Source organism: Papaver somniferum, chromosome 11, assembly GCF_003573695.1.
Source record: "Papaver somniferum cultivar HN1 chromosome 11, ASM357369v1, whole genome shotgun sequence".
Taxonomy (NCBI): domain Eukaryota; kingdom Viridiplantae; phylum Streptophyta; class Magnoliopsida; order Ranunculales; family Papaveraceae; genus Papaver; species Papaver somniferum.
In genome coordinates, this window is record NC_039368.1 from 138,452,676 (window position 1) to 138,473,857 (window position 21,182).

The following is a 21,182-nucleotide window of genomic DNA, read 5'->3' on the forward strand; positions in this document are numbered from 1 at the left end:
CACTTCGATTCGTGTTTCCTTTGTTTGATTAATTTCTTTATTGAATTGGAGTCCTAGATGTTTAAGTTTAAAGTTTATTTTGATTTTTAATTTTAGGTTTTTGAGGATAAGGGAACTATGACAAATTGAAATTATTTAGGGATATATAGGTAATTACACTACTTTTAGACACCCCTTATAAACCCACCCTAAATAATATAATGGATGAATACGCCTCAAAATAAAAAATGAGTATGCCTCAAAATAGGTTTCCAGAAAATGGTTCTTTCTTTTCTTGGGTCTTTCCATGCTGGGCTTATTGGTCTTGGCATTTTGGGCTAATTTGTTGTAATCTCTCTGTTTGTGTTGTCAAAACTTAAAAGTGAAAACTTAAATTTCAACGGTTCATAAAACCTGGATCGACATATCATACGTTCAAACTTTGGAGTGCAGGGGGTACGAGCCTATATGTATCATTCGTTAAAATTATAAAAGAATACAACTCATAGTTTGCACTTGCAGTTCAATTCATGCAAGAAAACAAAAAACTAGGTGAAGTAGGTTCAATAACACATAAACTAGAACCACTTTGCTATATATACCAAACCAAATACTCTCATTATAACATAAAAGCTGAACAAAACCACCCCTATCAAATACCAAACTCTTATTTAAAGCAGTGGATTAAGTAACAGACACATTTCAGTTTAGCTGTTATATTTTCAATTATTTCTGAGATTGTATTAGCTACGAATAGCCGATCGACACACTGGCTATATATACATAGGTCTTATTCAAACATAGCATTCATCAGCTGAACACACACAAAAACTCAAAGCAGTCTTACATATTTAAGTTCTGCTAAATAAGATGGGAAGAATGGGTTATTCAAGCATTGTAATATTTATGGTTTTTGGGTTATTGTTAGGTTCAGCTTATGCTCAATTGAAGATGGGTTTTTATGCTCAAAGTTGCCCTAAAGCTGAAAAGATTATACAGGATTATGTGCAGAAACGAGCCCCCGTAGCGGCTGCAGCTTTACTAAGAATGCATTTTCATGACTGTTTTGTCAGGGTAAGAAAATATATGCATTAACATACAAGTGTAGGCTAGATTCAATGGTGTTACCATCTAATAGCATATATATGTATTTGATCTTGCAGGGTTGTGATGCATCTGTATTATTGAACTCTACATCAAATAATCAAGCGGAAAAGGATGCCCAACCTAACCTGACTCTCCGAGGTTTTGACTTCATTGATAAAGTGAAAAGCTTAGTAGAAGCCGCATGTCCTGGTGTTGTTTCTTGTGCTGATATTATTTCTTTAGCTGCAAGGGATTCAGTTGTTGCCATAGTAAGAAACTGATGGATATATAAACTAAAACATTTATCTCATTTGAGGTTTTACTGAACTTATTAATCCTATATATACTGGGGACTTGTAATTGACTAATATTGTTTATTGCTTGCCATCATGACAGGGAGGGCCAACATGGAAAGTTCCAACTGGACGAAGAGATGGAAGAATTTCAGTAAGGTCTGAGGCGTTGAGAAACATCCCCAATCCTAATAGCAACTTTGCTACTCTTCGATCAAATTTTGCTAACAAAGGGCTTAACGTGAAAGATCTTGTTTTGCTGTCCGGTAAATATAAGATTAATCTCTATTGCCTGCTTTTAGCTTCAAGCAAAATATAATAAAATTTGTAAGCAAGTCTTAACTATGTATGATTTAACGTAAATGCATGTCAATATCTAGGTGCTCATACAATTGGCGTCTCTCATTGTAATCCTTCGTTTTCAAACCGTCTATACAACTTTACCGGCAGAGGAGATCAAGATCCTTCACTAGACAGTAAATATGCCGCTAATTTGAAGGCAAGGAAATGCAGAACAATAACAGATAACACAACAATATCTGAGATGGATCCAGGAAGTTTCAAGACTTTTGATTTGGGTTACTACAAAAATTTAGTGAAAAGACGAGGTCTTTTCCATTCCGATGCAGCTCTACTTACAGACTCTACTTCAAAATCAGTTGTTACTCAATTACTCCAAGGTAGTTTACCAAATTTCTTTGCGGAGTTCGCCACATCCATGGAAAAAATGGGTCAAATTGGAGTTATGACCGGATCGACCGGGGAGATTCGAAAGAAATGTTCAATTATTAATTAGTTTGTGCGAGTTTAGTTGTTCATATGTTCCCTTTCTGCTTTTCATTTTCTCAAGTGCTGTCGTCCATGTAAGCGTGGTTCTTCGGTTTGTGTTTTTTTATTCTTGTCTCCTTTATGTCATGTGTTGCCTTGTGGTTTTCAAGATCATGTTGCCTCCTGGATTTCATTGATGAATTGATTGTTTATATAACTTTGTACTCTAGAATGGTTGGGTGTTTCAAAATGCCCTTTAACTATATAAAATTTATAAATATTCGCGTCATATCTCGAGAGATATCTTTAGATGGATTAATTGTTTTAGAAATGAAGAGTAAATGCCATTTTTCAGCAATATTTGGACGTACAATGTGAAAAAACTTAATTAACAAGAGAAAAACTGTTGTAAACATAGACTCATAATCCTCTTTTTCCTACAAAAAGACATACAATTTTCTGAAAGACCCAAGTAACTAGAGCCTTGTGTGACAACGTTAGAATGGATGAGCTGAGTCACATTCAAATCCTAGGCCAGGAGGTGAGTTTCGAGTAGTATCATTTAGAGCAATTTTCAACTCTAAAAGAGACAAACGCGTTGTATTTTGATCGGCTAATAGGAATTAATTAATTAGATAAACGGAGTTTTGAATTTAGGTGGTGAGTATCAAGTCCTACACTATTAGACCAGCTTTTGGAAGCCTATGACTACTGGTCTGTCAGAGTTCGATTTTTAGCGCACTTTTCAGCGTGTGATGCAGCAAGACTAGTCTATTAGAATCCGATTTTGCAGATATTTTTCTTTCAAAATTGAGATTAAACTCTCTCTTGCAGGGATTTTTCCATGACTTAATCAAACCCTGAAACTTACTCAGAAACTTAACATTAGGTGGACACTATGTTGTCAAAGGCGAGCGCTGGACCAGCACCTAGGCAAAAAAGGCGCCCTAGGCGCCAATTTATGCTTGCTCCTGTTGTTTTGTAATTTTCGGGCGCTCGCCTTGTCCAGCGCTTTTTACAACATAGGATGGACATGCATACCATGATTTCAGGTATCACGTCATAAACCGTGTTGCATAGAAAAGCCAGATGGGAATAACTATGGCATTCAGAAGAACATTACCACATGGACTGAACAAATAACACCAAAAACAAAGAATAACTCCGAGAGTTAATCCTGATTTTCACGGTTATACCAACGTTTGTTGTTAGATTACATAAGTAATTAAATATATTCGAACACGCCAACAGCGGGGATAGCTCAGTTCGATCCACCTACACCGAACAAATATTTTTTTTATTTTTCAGCTATATTTTTTTGGCTTTTTCTTTTTTTGTTACAGTGACAATTACGTTGTTCTCTCCTATATCTTTTGAAAAAACAAAACAAGAGTCAACATTGAGTTAATTAGTACAGCACTGGGTTGCGCAGACGCGGACGCTCACGCAAAAACTGTAAAATTCTCAAAAAATTAGTACGCCGACACATATATATATATTTTATTTATATATTATTTATATATATAATCATGTATTTATACAGCGAAGTCAAGTATTTTCGATCCTAAAAATTAAAAAATGATGGTACATGTGTATAAATTTCAAAAGAAAAGAAGATATCGTTTGTTTATACACGCGGAATGTCAAACAATCAGTCACTATTAAACATATGACACAATTAAAATGCATTCTTAGAACAACACATGCCCAACTAAGGGTATACGTGATGTCATTTCCAATTACAAAACCCTAATAAAAACATAAATTATTCATCTAAATATTTCTTTTTCTTCATTTGGTTAATAATAGTAAAAATAAACGAAGAAGTTTAAATGAAAATGAAAAAAAGAATGCGTTGGACACGCGTCATCGGTGCGTGCAAACTAGACGCGTGCAGGATGTGCAAATTGGTGCGTCAGACATGCGTCGTGTCAGCATCCCACACGCGTCCCGCGTCCGATGCGGACACTGCTTAAGAAATGGAGCGTCCGGGCAACCCAGGTACAGCATAAAAAAATTACCATCCAAAAATAAGAAAAAACAGTCCTCACTGCGATTGAACAATGAAGAAAAATAAAGAGAGACATAATTAATATTTGATCAAGCAACAGTTAAAAAGATTTTGTTGACGTAGCTGTGCAGTGCAGATATTGATTGTTTCTAACGAGCAAACCGTTTCTTTTGAGGCAACCAGTAAGAAAAAAGTCAGATGAAAAAAATGACATGGGCTGATAAAAACAAACGTCACTGATTTTATTAATGATCCATAATACTAATAGTTTTAAGCATTTAAGACGCCCAATTACATGATCACATCCAGACCCTAAACAAAACACCCCTTTATCTTCTCTTCCGTCTCATCCCTGAAGTCCATGAATTTCTATTTCACTTGATCTCCGCAGAGTACTTGCCCTCCATTTCTTTGGTGAAAAATTAGAGCCACGAAGCTGTGAAGAATCTAAAATTCTCACCACATCAAAACTTTATAATAGCTTCAAATAATTATAAAGAAAGAATTTCAAGAAAAATATAGTCAACGGGTTTTAAATGACTAGTTTATGATTCTCTGGATCAAGCATAAACTAAAAAACAGAACTGCGTTATGACAGTTCTAGCTTGTAAATTCATGAAAGAAACCATCTCCAAATCAGCAGGTAAACGATTGGGAGGTAGAAGAGGAAGAACATTCTGCGGGAAAGTTTTAGCTGCGGCAGTAACAATCAATCTTGATTTATAATGTCAAACCAATAATGAAGATGTATAATGTCTGAAAAGAAGTCCATCCTCGTTAATCCGGAAGAAACTTTAGAACTGATTCTTTCGAATCCGTAAGAGATGAAGAAGAGATGAAGATTTAAGAAAGAAGGAATTAGGGTAGGTTTTGGATTGAGTTCTTGCTAGTTGTGTCCGATAAGTAAATGGGTTGTGTATGAATTACATGGAAGAAATGCAAGTCGTGAGAGAAGGGAAGACGGTTGCTGTTGACATCGGTGACGGTGGAGAAGAAATTGCTTCATTCTGTTGCTCATAAGTTATTCGATGAAATGTCCGTTAGGTATTGAACTTTGGTTAGGATATAATGTCATCTGACTTTTTTATAAGGGCTATTTGGTAAAATTTTTGGACAGTCAACCTTAGTCTACGACCCTAACGCATCAACGACATTTTTTACGACCCAGATCCTAATTTGACGATAAAATTACGACCCTTTTGCAAAATATCTCTTTATGTTAACATCTCAGGCTCTTTCAGTATATCTGTTATTGATAATTTATCTTGGCCTATATCATCGAATTTTATTGCTTGTTTCAACACTAGCTTGTTTTGTTGCAGGATCTTTCTATGTTGTTGCTTGGTTTAGGAGTTGGCTTTTGCCTCTCTTTTAGTTTATGTTTTTCTTTTTGGTGTTGATGTTGGTGTTTGCCCTCATCTTAGGACTGGCTTAGGCGCTCCTATCCTGTACTCTTTTTTCTGTTTTAATGTAAAATATATCTTCAAATTTTATTGTTAACTTCTCAGAAAAAAATGCATCTGGGTAATAGTCGCCAGGTTAACCATCTCTATGGTGGCGACGACAGCAATGATAACGTACCTGCTATGGTGAAGTGAAATCTCTGTTTTGCTTGTTGCATGGACAATCCCGACAACTTCACAACTTTTCCTTCCATGGAGGGAAACTAAGTGAGGATTATATATCATATCTCCGATGCACACCGAGCCTATGTTGTAAAAGGCGCCATGACATGCCCATTTCTGCAAATTTTCCAATTTTTCCTCGACGCCTAGGCGCCACAGGCGCTAGGTTTGGTTCGTGCATATATTAAATCTACAACATAGCACGGATCCTTTATTTATTGATAACTTTGTTGGCTCACGCAATGATTTGGTTTGTGCATATATTAAATCTACCATTCAGTTATATATATGTATACCATTTAGTTATGTATATGGTCATCATCTTGGTCAAGAAAGAAGACGTTGATCCTGATAGTTTTCTGATAATAGGAGGAGAGGTTAATAACAGAGCTTGTGCCCCAGGCCGAAGAGCCACTTCCTTCATCCCAATCTTCGTGAAAGTAGATAGTCATACTGAATGGGTAGTTCCTGGACCAAGTCCTGCCTTCTACGAATGGTAAAGGTCTTAACGTGAAAGATCTTGTGTTGCTATCTGGTAAATATAAGAAATAATCCCTACTACTGCTTTTTTAGCTTCAGGTCTAACGATATATGTATACAGTATGATTTAACGTAATTGCATCGCATGTCAATCTATAGATGCTCACACAATTGGTGTCTCTCATTATAATCCTTCGTTTTCAAACCGTCTATACAACTTTAGCGGTAAAGGAGGTCAAGATCCTTCACTAGAAGTTTCAAGACACTTTATTTAGGTTATTAAAAAAATCTAGTTAAAATACGGGGTTTTTTCCAATCCGATGCAGCTCTAACCACAGACGCTACTTTAAAATCATTTGTTACTCAATTACTTCGAGGTAGTTTATCGAATTTCTTTGCCGAATTTGCCACATCCATGGAAAAAATGGGTCAAATTCGAGTTATGACTGGATCAACCGGGGAGATTCGAAAGAAATGTTCAATTATTAATTAGTTTGTGCCAGTTTAGTTGTTTTACTTGTTCTCTTTCTGCTTTTTAATTTTCTCAAGAGCTGTCGTCAGAGTAAGTGTGGTTCTTGGGTTTGTATTGTTATTGTAGTAACCAAAGTATAAGCCGACACGTGGCAATAGGAAGGCGCGGGAATCTGGTGAAAAAATCTTACTTCAAGCCCCGAGATTCGTCGTCAGGGACTTGTCAAATCAAGTCAGAATTATCCTTATCCACATGACAGCGAAATAGAATTTGGGACGAGGTAACTCGCCAAAAGGAACGTAGGGCGCGAGGAGAATCAGATGACCGACATGAAGTAACCACGAAATAATGTGACTTGGCTTGGAAGAAAAGCTACCCCCACGAAGTAGATGAATTGTCAAGCAAGAAATGGGACAGGTGTCCCGACAAGACCACGTGAAGACAGCGAAAGGTGGGGGAAAACTTTATGGAATATGCACTAGGCGAAGCATAAAGTAACCTCGGCGAGATGACATGAGCTGTATACCACTATGGTTGCGTAGGCCTATAAATAAAGACTTTTGAGCAATGTAAAAGGGGTGGATTCTGGCAGTGGAGAGCGGAAAAGGAGAGTGAAGGTTTCCTTGTAATCCATAGGCTTAGAGAAGGAATTAGGGTTTCTCGATAACCCACGAGTATAACTTGTATTTCGCTGGATATTAATAAACAATCTTTTGTTCTTGCATTTATCATGTCTTAGATCTTATTTACTTTCCATTTGGGTGTGTTGCTGAATTTCCAGTAATCACATTTTGGCGCTAGAAACAGGGAACCAGAAACTGGGAACCCTAACATGAAAGACAGCTCCCTAATCTGGAGGGTGTCATCCCTTTATATTCCCCCTGAGTGCCCCTTCAAGGAGGTTAACCCTAACATGCATGTTGGTCTCCTCCCATCCGGTTATTACGATATTCAGTTGTTTTCGCGACTTCTTATCATCTTCGCCGATAAGGCTTGGAGTTACGAAATCACTCCCTAAGTGGGGTTTCTTTGGGATCGAGTGCATCGTAGCCAAGACTTGCCAGACGGACATGGACGGTAACGTACGCTCCAGACGTCCCAAGCACCCGCAGCTCAACCGAATACGTCGGCGCCTTGGTCATATTTCTTCACTCCTTGCCGAAGGCCATCATAAAAGGGGTCCCCAGCGGATAGGTCTTATCATTTCCCCTAGATTTCTGTCCGAGAGTTGTCCACGACATGTGTTAGGTCTTTGCCTCTTGCATTTTTATGCGAACTAGGGTGCATGTCGTGGGTTCCCAGTTTCACCAAGATTAGGGAGCAGAACAAACTAAAGATTAGGGAACCCACGGCATGCACCCTAGTTTCACCAAGATTGGAGGGATCTATCCTCGTCTAAAGAGTAGGTAGAGAAACTGAGATTGCACCAAGGAGGCGGAAACCAGAAATCGGAGGATTAAGCGGAAGATTAACAAAAAGGTGAATACAAGGACGGATTTCAGAGAAAAGTAAACGATGGCGAGGAAGGTAAGGCAAACGAAACCACGAACGGTGTTGAGAAGGAGTAAACGATTGGAGGCTCGGGACCAGGAGATGAAGAACGATACATCGGTAAAGGGAGAAAGACGAAGGATCAAGATACAAGGGAAACGCAGAGTGAAAGCCGGGACTGTGGAAAAACCAGGTCGGAAAGTGAAAGTCGGGACTACCACGGAGAAGGAAGTGAACCAAGAAAAGGCGGAGGCAAATGACAGCGAGAAGGATGAGGTATTAGAAGAACTGGATGAAAGCCCTAATCAAGAGGAAGATGACCAGATAATGCATGAGAAACGTGAACGAGAGATGACTGATGAGGTCATGTGGGAAGGAAACGATGAAGCGAAGGAAATCACGGCTTTATCTCAAAGACATACCCAGAACGAAAGAAATCAGGAGATATATGAACAAGGGGTGATGGAGTTTCTAGAAGGGTATCATAGAGAAAGAGACTTAAGAAGGCTATTAGAAGAGGCAAGACGGGAAAACCGCGAACTAAGGTATGAGGAAGAAAGGAAGCGGGAGGAGGAAAGCAAACGGGTCAAAACAGAAGTAAACATTGATAAAATAAGAAGAAGAACCATAGATCACGAGATCTTATGCGAGCTACGGGTCAAAAAGACAACGAGGAAAGAGGAAGATCCCGGCGAAAATATCCATGAGGAGATGGAGGAGAGAGGCATAAGCTGAAAAACAAGAAACAAGACGGACAAGAGTCGACGGCCTGGATGGAGGTAAAACTTCTAGAACCTAACACAACTTTGGAGAAGATATGGGAGGACGTGATATTGACCGAAGAGATTTTTAGCACCACCAAATCTGAGGAGAGAACCAGTCCCGGGATGCAAGAACCATGAATTTTGCAGGTATCATCTTTTTCACGGACACCATACCAACAGCTGTAGGAATATTAGGAAGATCGTATTTCGGCTTATCAAGCAAGGGAAACTCGCGCACTACGTTGATCGAAAGGAGACATCGATGATTCATTGTCATAACAGACAGGCCAAAGAAAGCCGAGAAAGGAGACGACTAGGTTGTAATTTCATAGCACATTCCAGGGGAAGTTTCGAAGATTTTGAATATAATGTACTCTCAAGAGTGTACAAGGTGGATCACAAAGGTAATGATATAATGAATTCCACGAAGGAAGAACCATTGGAAGATTGGAAAAAGAGAAAATATCCTTTTCGGCGAAGGACGTACCAGAAGGAAAAGACTAAAGTCTTAGATAGATGAGAAGGGGAGTATTTATACCAGATGACTGGTTAAAACGACCCACGATTGAAGAATATGAACAGGTAATCGACGTTTACGAGGAAAGGAGAACCACTTGGAAGACGAAGAAAGGGAAGAAAGACGGTTACCCACTTCAGACGGTTCTTATTATCCTCTCTTTATGATCGAGCAGAATAAGAAAAGGCAAAATGTAGTAAGCAAAGTATAAGCCGACACGTGGCCATAGGAAGGCGCGGGAATCTGGTGAAAAGATCTTACTTCAAACCCCGAGATTCGTCGTCCGGGACTTTTCAAATCAAGTCAGAATTATCCTTATCCACACAACATCAAAATAGAGTTCGGGACGAGGTAACTCGCCAAAAGAAACGTAGGGTGCGAGGAGAATCAGATGACCGATATGAAGTAACCACGAAATAATGTGACTTGGCTCGTAAGAAAAGCTACCCCCACGAGGTATATGAATTATCAAGCAAAAAATGGGACAGGTGTCCCGACAAGACCACGTGAAGACAGCGAAAGTTGGGGGAAAACTTTATGGAATATGCACCAGGCGAAGCATAAAGTAACATAGGCGAGATGATATGAGATGTATACCACTATGGTTGCTTAGGCCTATAAATAGAGACCTTTGAGCAATATAAAAGGGGTGGATTCTGGCAGTGGAGAGCGGAAAAGGAGAGTGAAGGTTTCCTTGTAATCCATAGGCTTAGAGAAGGAATTAGGGTTTCTCGATAACCCACGAGTATAACTTGTATTTCGCTGAATATTAATAAAGAATTTTTTGTTCTTACATTTATCATGTCTTAGATCTTATTTACTTTCCATTTGGGTGTGTTGCTGGATTTCCAGTAATCACAGTTATTCTTGCTTTGTTTCTTTCATGTCGGGTTTTAACGATCATGTTGGCTTCTGGCTTTCATTGATGAATTGATTGAGAGTATATAACTTTGTACTCCAAAATGATTGGCTTATATATATACAAGTTCAGTAAACCCGTGCAATTGTGCGGGCTGGTTAATTGATATAAGATTCACCCAACGGTCGCCTTCTCTTGACCTCTCGCTTATTAGTAGCTTCTTGTCAATAATTTTTCCTAATCGAAAGTGATGTTGCAACTTAAATGTGATATCTAGCTAACCGCACATAGTCTCAAATACTTCTTTGTTACGGTTGTGTCACAAATAGTGGATTCCTAATCAAGATCTGGTAGCCAGACTAAGATGACTGACGTGAATCAAACTAAAAAAGATAATCATGACTAGGCGAACATATTTGTGAGACCGTGCAATGCATACATTACCAAAACTCTAGATCATCTACTAAAACTCTGTTCAGATAATTTATGTGAATCAACTTTTAAGTATTTCTTCACCAATGCCAAGCAACAATATGACAATTTCGTGTGCTTATTGATTCTACTTGGTGAAGTATCATACCTCGCCCTTGTTATTCTGGTGTAAAAGAAGTGAATCAAGTTCCCTATGCTTCATCAAGTGCTAACATATTCATCAAAAATTGCGAACATATAAAAAAAGTGATCGAAGAATTTAAAAGGTAGACCAAATTCCTAAAACAACACTATAAGTATCCACTCCAACCATTTTATTCTTTTTTCCTATGCGGTCGCTATAACAGTACTTGTCTCCAATGTTACACCATTATAATTATCATTGTTTCTGAGTTAGTTCAGAGAGGAGATTAAATTTGATTCACATACAACCTGGTTATGTAATGACCAATTACACCATACATGACATTGACACTTAAACTGCAAAAGAAATTTCTGAATTTTACCAAAATGTCCGACCTACAAACTACTTACAATTTGAAGATTCGTATACGAGTACTTGTATCAATTTCTTAATACACATTTTCAGGAACTCTTGAATTCTCTAGCAAAGATTATCTAACAACCTAACATTCATTCATTTCTGGCAAGTATTTTCTCATTATTTTGGCACATTTTTTCGTCACCAACACTCCAAATTTTGTGTTGTTATTCGGATGCCATTAACAACCTACAAAAACAACACCTTTCTGTAAAACAGTTCTTTTAGGAATCCACTTTCCTAAGTCACAAAATAATGGAAGTTGTCAACCATCTTGCGTACAGTATAGGATTCATAACTCGCAGCCAGATTAGGAAATTTAACATACATATCTTTCCTGATTTTTATCAAAACATATGATGTGAAGGGCAACAATAAAAAAGTGAGAGTGGAAAAAATAGTAATAGTTTGAAAACAAAACTACGTGGGCATAATTTTATCTGGTCAACGTAAACAAAACAAAAGATGGTAATGATTTTAGATGGTACTTCATACCTTTAATGTATATGGGTTAATGCTATGTGATTGATATCATTCTCTCGTTTGTTATTAATGAAACCACGACCAATACATAAACTTCAAAAACACCAATTTCCGGATCATGTTGGAGAAAGAAAAGAGAGGGGGGTTTCAGTTTCTCGAGCCGATCATTGAAGAACAGTGGCAGTAGAACATAACTTAAAGTAGTTTACATTGGGACGCTTCCCTTCCAATTAAACTTCTTGCAACCTTTTAGGTGACTTTTCTTTTAAAAACACGACTCCTCACTCTTTCTTTTCAATGCATGGCATGTGGCCCTCTGATCCTGAACCCCATCGATGGGATTCTTCGGCCTATCTGATATATATCACTGAAGTACAATCTTTAGTTTAAACACAAAATTGGTTAAAAAGATCAAAATCAACAATTTCTGGATGAAATGGACAATTAGATTTTAATACTGTTTAAATGGACAAAAATGTAAAAATAGGCAAGATGTAACCAGTTTCATCGTGCCCATTTTCAAATATTTTTTCTTATTTTTAATTTACACAGGATGTATCCAGTTTCATCCTTACTATTTTTTTTTGCCATTTCACCCAAACTATTTTTTACTCGTCCATTTGAACCGTGATTTAAAAATATTTGGACAAATGACCCATTTTCCGTGGTTTAAACTGTGAGGGATGTATCGTTTGGCAAAAGGTTTTTAAACCGTTGCATCATAGGCTTTCTACTTGCTGTATTCTTATGTGATGTGAAGCTTGGGTTTGAAAAGGATGTTTCGTATATTGGAGACCTTTCGTTTCAAAGATGCGTCCTTCTTTAAGCTTTCCTATAAGTTTAGTGACGTTATCCAAAGGGTTACATCCACCAATAATTCTTTTCAGCCCACCTGAAATCTCATTTTCAATCCCATCGATGATGTGGCAATGACATTTCCCAATATTTGATTTTCTCTCTCTTTCCACGTATTCCCTTGGTTTTTCGTTTTTTTCTTCTTTTTCTTTTTGGTTTTCAAATATCGGGAACACCCGAAAATAAATTGAAAAAAGAAAGAAAAAACTCACGTGTCTCTGTTACCCGCTCACGGTAAATCAACATTGAAGATCATAAAACCAACAAATCAAAGAACAAGAAAAATAAATAAGGTGATTTCTATACAAATTCTTATTAGAGATTAAACAAGATTTTTTGTTTGACACAAATCTTTTAAAAAAGAATATTTAGGATTTAATAATCTTAAATCAATCTAAGTATTTAGGGTTTATTAATCTTAAATCAATTTTATATAAAAGTTTCATTCAGAAAAAATAAATGTGACAGGGTTAACGTTTTAGCTTACGAATATAGGTTGTATGATAGCTTGCTCAATCAATAACTTATTAGTATGCATATAACTTTAGTTTTTGATTCTAACTTAACTACTATCTGTTTGTTGTAGATATATGCTGTCATGGATGATGGTGATCAGAGAGTAGAGTCGAAGATCTTTATACGGAAGTGTTGGCAATGCTGCAACTGCCTACGGAATACCATATATCCATTCTGAGAATGGTGCACATACACAAGGAGTATTTTCTGGAAATGTCGATAGTGTTGCGCCTGCTTTTGGACATGGAGTATTTTCTGGGCATGTTGATGGTATTGCGACTGCATTTGGAGGAGCTCAGACACGGAGAAGCGCACATTTAGCCAATGCCGCACCTACAAATGAGGATTCTACCATTTCTTTGCAAGCAAATTTGAGTGGCTGGTTTACTCAAAATAAAAGTTAGTTGTCTGACAATGGGTTTAATCACAGACCTTTTTACTTTTCATTAAATATTTATAATGTGGTACCATCATGTTTTGAATTGTTAAAACTTATTGTTGTTTCAGTTATTTAAAAAAATTTAAAATCTTATTATTGTTCTAGTGAGAGTTAGTCTAGAATCTGAATGTGAATCTACAAGGAATTTATTGACGTAAGCATAACTATAGCATAGCATGAAGGCGATGGATAAACAAATTGCATATAAAAAGAATGAAATGTGCAGTAATCTTATTTCGAACCGTTCAGAGAATCAGACATAAATCGAACACGCAACCTTCTGACAGAGTCAGATGTACTACCATTGCGCCACAGATTCATACTAGAGTCAAGATTTTGTGAAGCGAAAAATAAGTAAGAGCGAACACGATATTTTACCTCTATTAGGGACAAGATGTCGATGTTAAGCAACTGCCTTCGGGACTCCCCAGCCTGTGAAGCAAGTACCTAACCTTGTTATACACAGGGAAACAAAGAATATAAGTAACTAACCCAAACTCCTAAAAATGTATATACATTGATGACAAATAACATTCCAATACTGAAAGTCATGCCAACAATACCAATCTCAAAATCTAGTTGAAAGTCTACTCACTTGTCCCTGGTACTGGAGAAACATCCAATGATTCGAAAAATGGAAAACGAACGACCCAATCAGTAGAAAAAACTTATACTTGATCAATGAAATAGTGCAGATCAATTTTCTGCAATTTTCACAAACTTCCAAAATATATACAGTAAAAGACTTCCATATGTAAGCAGGAAATTTAAGTCACCTCCCCCACTTACATAGTTACATTCACCATTATCTATGCATCTTACAAAACGTACTGTTAGCTACAACACCAACCTGAAGACATAAGCAAATGAAGATGAAAAATATTCTTTGGATTAGTAACAACAGTAAAAACCCATGCCCATCCAACAACGAATCAAAATAGCGGAATGTTTCTAAACCCCATCAATTACGCAAAATGATATAGCATTCTCGATTTCATGTTACAAAATTCAAAATGAAATAGCATTCGCATACAAAAATTAGATTAATTAAGGAGTGAAACTCACAAAAACAAAACCGGAAGAAGGACTCACCAACTCCAGCGACTTCTCCTCAATAAGTGATTCCTCTGTGCAAAAATTACTATTGATTTAAACCAAAATTTAAACCGGAGTGACTACCATGGAATAAGAAGATGTACCATTCAAATTTACAGTGAACAACTTAGCAGGCCTTTTGTATGAAAGACACCTTACAATTCTGGAACATCCTAGTAAAACCAACCAAAATTTTGCTTGCAAGAACAATTTTGTTTCTTTCATTTTCCCGAATCCACAGTAACACAATATAATGATAAGGAGATAGGAAGAATATACCTGAGTGATAATGTTAGTGGAAGAAATACCACAGACAGAAAGAGGGAGATTTGTGAAACAGTTTCAATGATCAAATGAAAAAGAGTGATACTATCTTCTTGAACTTGAGCACCAATTGATGCAACTCAAATGATAGTGTAACTTACAGTAGAAATTAAGATTCGAGGGTCCAACTGAGTTACCTACAAATAAAAATTCCAACTGTGTTATCACTTTTCAATTACTTAACAATTAATTATAAGAAATCCCCTAAAATCCCCAAAGTTTCAAACCCTAATTTCACAAATTTAAGTTACATTGGGATTGACTGTTGATTATAAACCAAACACCCAAGATCAACACATTCTCAATCCCTAATTTCACAAATGTAATCTGAATCCCTAATTTCACAAATGTAAGCTTATATTAGTATTTCATCCTAGAATACAATTTTCATAATTAATGTATACATTGTATCAAGTATTGGTATTCATAGAAACAAATCCAGAATCTGATAAAACATTATACCTTTTTGTTTTTTGTGGAGTGAGACGATGTGCTTCAAAATATGAGTTTGAGCGTGTGGGTAATCTTAGTGAACACTTAATCTCTCGGGAGGATGTGGAAAATTTTAGAATCTGGAGAAGGTCGATGGAGGAGGAGAAAGGAGGAGAAGGAAACTGTGGAAAAAAAGAAATAAAAAGGAGGATAAAAATAAAACACGTCAGGGAGGAAAGAGGAACACTGAAAGTAGCCACGTCACCACCACATCACCAAAGTGGGATTTAAGGTGGGCTGAAAAGAATTATTGGTCCTAAATCAAGTCATATACTTGTGGGTCGTTATGGAAAAACAAGAGCCGGGTTACATATACACGGTTAATATGGTGCAGTGATAGGTGGCTAACCATTTTCAGATTTATATAAACATGGCACCGTAGGTGGCTAGTTATTTTAGGCACCCAATAGAAAATTAGTGTTGGGCGTATAAAAATTAAAATATTCGTCGGATTTATTCTGTTAGATGCTAATTCATCATTAAATCATACACTTAGTAAGTTACCACGTTTGAAAATAACAGTGTTTTTTGTGTTAAATGATGGGTCCCACTATTTTCACATTATATGATATGACGGAATTTGTTTGTAATATCTTATTGACGTAATTAATTTGTCATTTAAAAACGTGATTACAGCCCTTTCTGGACTAGTGAGGAAAATGTATATACTACGATAAATAAGAATTAATCAAACAAATCTAGCTAAACTGAAGAGATGAATGACAGAAAACTTACTTGCTCTAGTGGCGGAACCGAATGTGTTTTTGAATCACACATAGAAAGAAGAAATTTGGATTGAGATTTTGAGATCTGAATAATAAGAAGAGAAAAATGAACAAAAAATTTTGTGTGTTTTATAATGGTCCTGACGGCTGAAGACACATTTATAGGGTACATTTATCCATTAAGGGTGTAAGAGAGGGTTGGGATAGTGATCCAACGGTTGGGAGTACTTACAGAGAAATGGATGCCTAGAGACCTACATGTACAAGTGAGGGTGTCTTTTCCTAATGTGAGCCTGAAAATGGCCACCGGCACTAGAACACTTGTAAAGTTCGACAAATTTGTTTTGTATACATACTAGCTTGATTTGATTCACCATGCAAGGCTAGACATTAACTTCTTCTAATAACACATTGCAGGATTTTAATTAGATCTCAATGGAGAATCTTTAGTCGAGTCACCGTGAAGTCGGCCTTAGTCTACTCTTTCCAATTGCATATAAGTGAGTTTCTTTTGCACTCAATAAACACCTGAGGTAAAAGAAAGAATCTAATAGTGATGCAGAGCCGAGAGTGTCATGCCCAATCCTAAGGGAGCTTCTTGACATTGTTTTCAGTTTAAACTTGATAAATACAAGAGGAACACCTGATGGAAACATACATCTAATAAGACTGCATAGTAATAAAAACTGAAGGGATTCTTCTTCTACATTCAAGTTGTTTGCAGAATCCACAAATGAAAGAGGTATGAGTGATCGCATTTGGACTGCAGTTCCATTTTACCATATATCTGCAACTCCAGAGCAAGACTTTCACATAAATGACCACATGTAATGGCATCGACTTGATTTCCCTTTCTCGGTCAAATTCTTGCACAACCCTAAATTAGTGTTATTGAAAGTAATAGTCTCATGAGTCAGGATCATAATCATAACCCGCCTGAGGTCTGAAAAGTTGCTACATAGGTTTGAAAATTCGCTCAGGGTTCCGCCTCAATCTGTAAACATGCTCCATCATTTGTTCACAGACTCCCTGTTGCTTCCATCCAGAAGTTTCTTGTGGTGTAACGTCGTCAATTAAGGATCTGAAATTCAAATGATTCCTGATAATGTGAGACTTGGTTTGTCAAGGAGAAAAGACTAATTAAACAGCATACCATTCGTCAATTATTCTAAACTAATCACTACACAAAAACACAAACAAACAAGTGACATCTTTAATCTCTATGGTAAAAGCAAGGATGCTAAAAAAAGCAAGAAATGAGAGACACCGTTCTTAATCTAAACGTAAAAGCAGACAAATCTTGATCATAATAACATCATACATAACAAACCAAGAGTTAGTGATCCAAATGCCAACATTGTGAAAGATACGAAATCTCTACAAACTAATATGAAATCTACAAGACCAAAGAAGAATTTATCAATGTGACCAGAACATAGTCTTGTTCCTGACATCCTAAATATTATAGGGTGTAAGTTGGTGGTATGAGGTTCCACTATAGAATAAGTGTGTCCTTAGCAAATACTACTAACTCAATAACAGGACCAGCAACAATTTTAATAGCAGCATTTCTTGTTAATGACTAGCTTAGGTAACCGAAAATATAACTCATAAATTAAGGTCTCATTTTAAATTAAAGGTCTTTCATAGGCAAAGAGTAGCATGAGGCGAAGTGTATATCTGGCTTATTACATCACCAGTTTTTAGATCTGAAGTTATGGACCCTGGTTTCATTTCCACTACACTGTGTATACCAACTCTGAATCAATTGGACTTACTATCATATAAAATTGCAAAACAGGCAACGAAATGTATAGAACTCGGTAAAAATAAGGAATCTGAAAGCAATATAGAACTAAAAATAAGTTGCCTGCAGAGTTATGTTCATCAATAAATACTAAGATCCATGCGTGCCAAAGTGTGGTGGTGATAGTTATGTGCTTTCTAATTTCTATAAATTCAATTATCTCCAGTAGAATCCTCAATGCCAATGGTCCATATTTCCATCCCCTAATCAATGGGTTCCCCTAGTACAATAAATCAAGAAAACTTTAAAGACATCCTCTAATGCAAAATAGCTGCTAGTTTACTTTGATGCCTAATTAACAAGGATATACCTGCATAGCAACCAAAAGTCATTCAAAAACAAAATTATATACAAGGGGATATATAATAAGTTCTCATATATCTTTACCTCCACTAGCATACTTGGATTAGAATCACTGACGTCAAATTCCAACCCAATGAAACTAATTTGATTTAAATATGATGAAATTTTTTGGATCTGGTAACTGCTGCTGGTCTTTCTCTTAGAAACTTATACAGAAGTGGGATTGCTCGCCCTAAATGTACAAATAAGTGAGTGCGAATTAACCAAGTATAAGTGCGAACCGCAAGCTATTTTTTATGTACGAGTTGGTTCATCGGATACAAATGCATGTAGAATATATGTGCTAATACGCTATCTTTACTTGAACTACCAAGTACATACTGTTGATCACTGATGCTAAATTTCTTTCTCCAGTTAACTACGTCGTCAAGAACTAGAATAATACTTACAAAGTTCAACAAATTTGTTCTGTACGTAGATTTTGATTCACCCTGAAAATCCTAGACATTAACTTGTCCTAATTAATAACACATTGTTGGCTGATCTCAATGGATAATCTTAAGTCAATAATTATCATCAAACCGGGCGGCCGTTTTTAGTTCTTGTTGCAGTGGAGCTTAATCAAAACAAAGAAGAATAGAACAAGAATTCAAAAAGGGAAACTTAGGCAAAGGTCCAAAAAAAATAATATTCTCATTGTCAGGCCCACAATTAATTTTAGGTACCGTGACACCCATAATTATATGAAATTATTAAATATGTCTGCATGACGAATTATGCATCCGCATGATGGGTTATGCATCAGATGTATAATAGGAAAAGCAATTTGGATATAACATATCTAAAAATCCGTGCCTTGGAATTTTACAAATTTTATATCGTTGGAAATCTTTTTAAAAGAGCTACGCAACGAGTACAAACAACAATATCAAATTTTTGTTTTTCACGAAAAAATCGGAGGTGATCATCATTTTAGGCAAAATTTCGAAAACTAACTACATAACCATTATGCAGCCACCAAAAAAGATGTATAACACATTCTGCAGACGCATAACGAATTATGCAACCATTTTCTCGACTGCATAACAAATATGCATATGCATAACAAATTTATGCATCTATAACAACCATTGTTTTGGTTGATTTTAGTGCGTACATTATGCATAATGCAGTATGCATCCATATTTACGGATGCATATCAGGTTATGCATCTATTTTCTCGATGCATAAAAGATTGTGCAACAATTTTCTCGATGCATAATGTATTATGCAGTCATATTTTTGGATGCATAACAGGTTTTGCATCCATTTTCACGACTGCATAACATGTTATGTAGATATTATTGTAGGTGCATGACAAGTTATGCAACCTTATTTTTTGTTGGTTTCAATATTAAGAAAAAAGTAGCTGCATAACGTGTTATGCAACCGTTTTCTGGACTGCATAACAAGTTATGTAAAAAAAAAAAAAAAGTTGCAGAACGTGTGTTATGCAACCAATTTCGTGAATGCATAACAAGTTATGCAGCAAATTTGTAGATGCATAACCTGTTATGCATCACTATTCACACCTCCATTTTCTTTTAACTGCACGTCACACGCACACCAAACCCATCTGCACTTCCATTTCCTTTGCCTTGCCACTGCCGCATCATTTTAGCTTTAATCAGCTGTTGTAAAGCACTTCCACCTTTTTCTTGAGACGACACCAAATTCAAACCCCTTAATCAGTCCTAACTTGCGATTTCTATCACCATTATCTGTAGCTTCCCAACCATTTTTCTTATATGTGATAACCTTCTTCTCGTTTTGGTGAAGATGATTTGCTTTTGATTCTTCTATTCATAATCACTAAAGGAAAACTAGAGAAAAAAATTAAGCAGAGAACACATATACTAATCAAAAGGAAGAAAAAGCCGCAAAAATAAACAAAATTGAATGCTAAGAAAAATAACCTGAGAAAGAATATGCATCCAGTTATGACTGTTAAAGTTGAATGCGAAGAAAAATAACCTGATAAAGAATGTACAAATGAGTACATATACTGACGAAAACAATCCATGAAGGACCAAAAATATCACTGTTAAAGTTGCTCGCTATAAATTAAACAATGTGCTAATGCAAATTTGAAACAAGCATGTTGAGTACTTGCTAGAAGCCAAGGGTTCTGGCAATTCAGTAAAATGGTGGTGCACTGCAGAGACCGGTGACTAGTCTTGGGCCTTGGCCTTCTTTTGTCAGGAGCACAAGGTCTGTTATTTTGTTGAATTAGAGTTAGACAACTTACGCATCTGGGTACCACGCCAAATCTTTATCAGGGGCGTGAGAATATTTAAAGAACAAAAAGGTAAAATACAGGGAACAAAAACATGACAACAAAACAGATCAAAAATTCATTCCGCAGGAAATGAAATCCATTTATAATGCTAGCCTTTTACAGTTCAAAAAAAAAAAAAATGCTAGCTTTTAAAATTGAATAACAACAATGGTTTCCATAGGTGCAAAAGAAAGTTATTGGATAAAATCTGCCTGGTACAACTATTAATTGAAAACCATAGCCCCAAGAAAGACGACTTCTTTCATGTCGATCACCAGCATATTTGAGTTCATATCTTCAAAAAAAAAAGACCTTGTGCATTCCCAACTGCACACATTTAAACATTTCCACAAAGCTTGCAAATTTCCACTAAAAATGAAAGCATCAAGTACTTTGAAAAAAAAAGGTTCAACAAAAGCACCACCCAAATTTACGATGCAACTGAACCCAGATTTTGGTTATGAAACAACAGTGAAAAAACCTCTGCATTCAAGCACCAAACTGCATA

The 21,182-nt window shown here is 36.5% G+C and overlaps 1 protein-coding gene and 1 long non-coding RNA gene across 7 annotated transcripts; one reads left to right on the forward strand and one right to left on the reverse strand.

Annotated features, from left to right (window-relative positions):
• Positions 1 to 804: 804 nt before the first annotated feature.
• Positions 805 to 2,404, forward strand: LOC113323081 (peroxidase 3-like). Its single transcript, XM_026571327.1, has 4 exons — positions 805 to 1,053; positions 1,143 to 1,334; positions 1,462 to 1,624; positions 1,739 to 2,404. Exons 1-4 carry the CDS (start codon positions 850 to 852, stop codon positions 2,152 to 2,154), a joined length of 975 nt encoding a protein of 324 aa, XP_026427112.1. The 5' UTR covers positions 805 to 849; the 3' UTR covers positions 2,155 to 2,404.
• Positions 2,405 to 13,061: 10,657 nt separating this feature from the next.
• On the reverse strand, positions 13,062 to 15,629 carry LOC113323770. Of its 6 annotated transcripts, none has more exons than XR_003347830.1 (5): positions 15,493 to 15,629; positions 14,704 to 15,167; positions 14,401 to 14,461; positions 14,207 to 14,218; positions 13,062 to 14,063 (listed from the first exon to the last, which is right to left on the reverse strand). It is a non-coding gene; the product is annotated as an uncharacterized LOC113323770 (long non-coding RNA). The 6 variants fall into 6 exon arrangements; XR_003347829.1 differs by having other exon boundaries at positions 14,677 to 15,167; XR_003347828.1 differs by having other exon boundaries at positions 14,207 to 14,461; positions 14,677 to 15,167.
• Between the last annotated feature and the right edge of the window lie 5,553 nt (positions 15,630 to 21,182).

Bases quoted from the DNA above. Each gene is read 5' to 3' on its own strand.
- LOC113323081 (XM_026571327.1), top strand. From the start codon at position 850: ATGGGAAGAATGGGTTATTCAAGCATTGTAATATTTATGGTTTTTGGG. The intron at 1,054-1,142 runs GTAAGAAAATAT...TTGATCTTGCAG, and splicing joins TTCATGACTGTTTTGTCAGG to GGTTGTGATGCATCTGTATT. The intron at 1,335-1,461 runs GTAAGAAACTGA...CCATCATGACAG, and splicing joins GGGATTCAGTTGTTGCCATA to GGAGGGCCAACATGGAAAGT.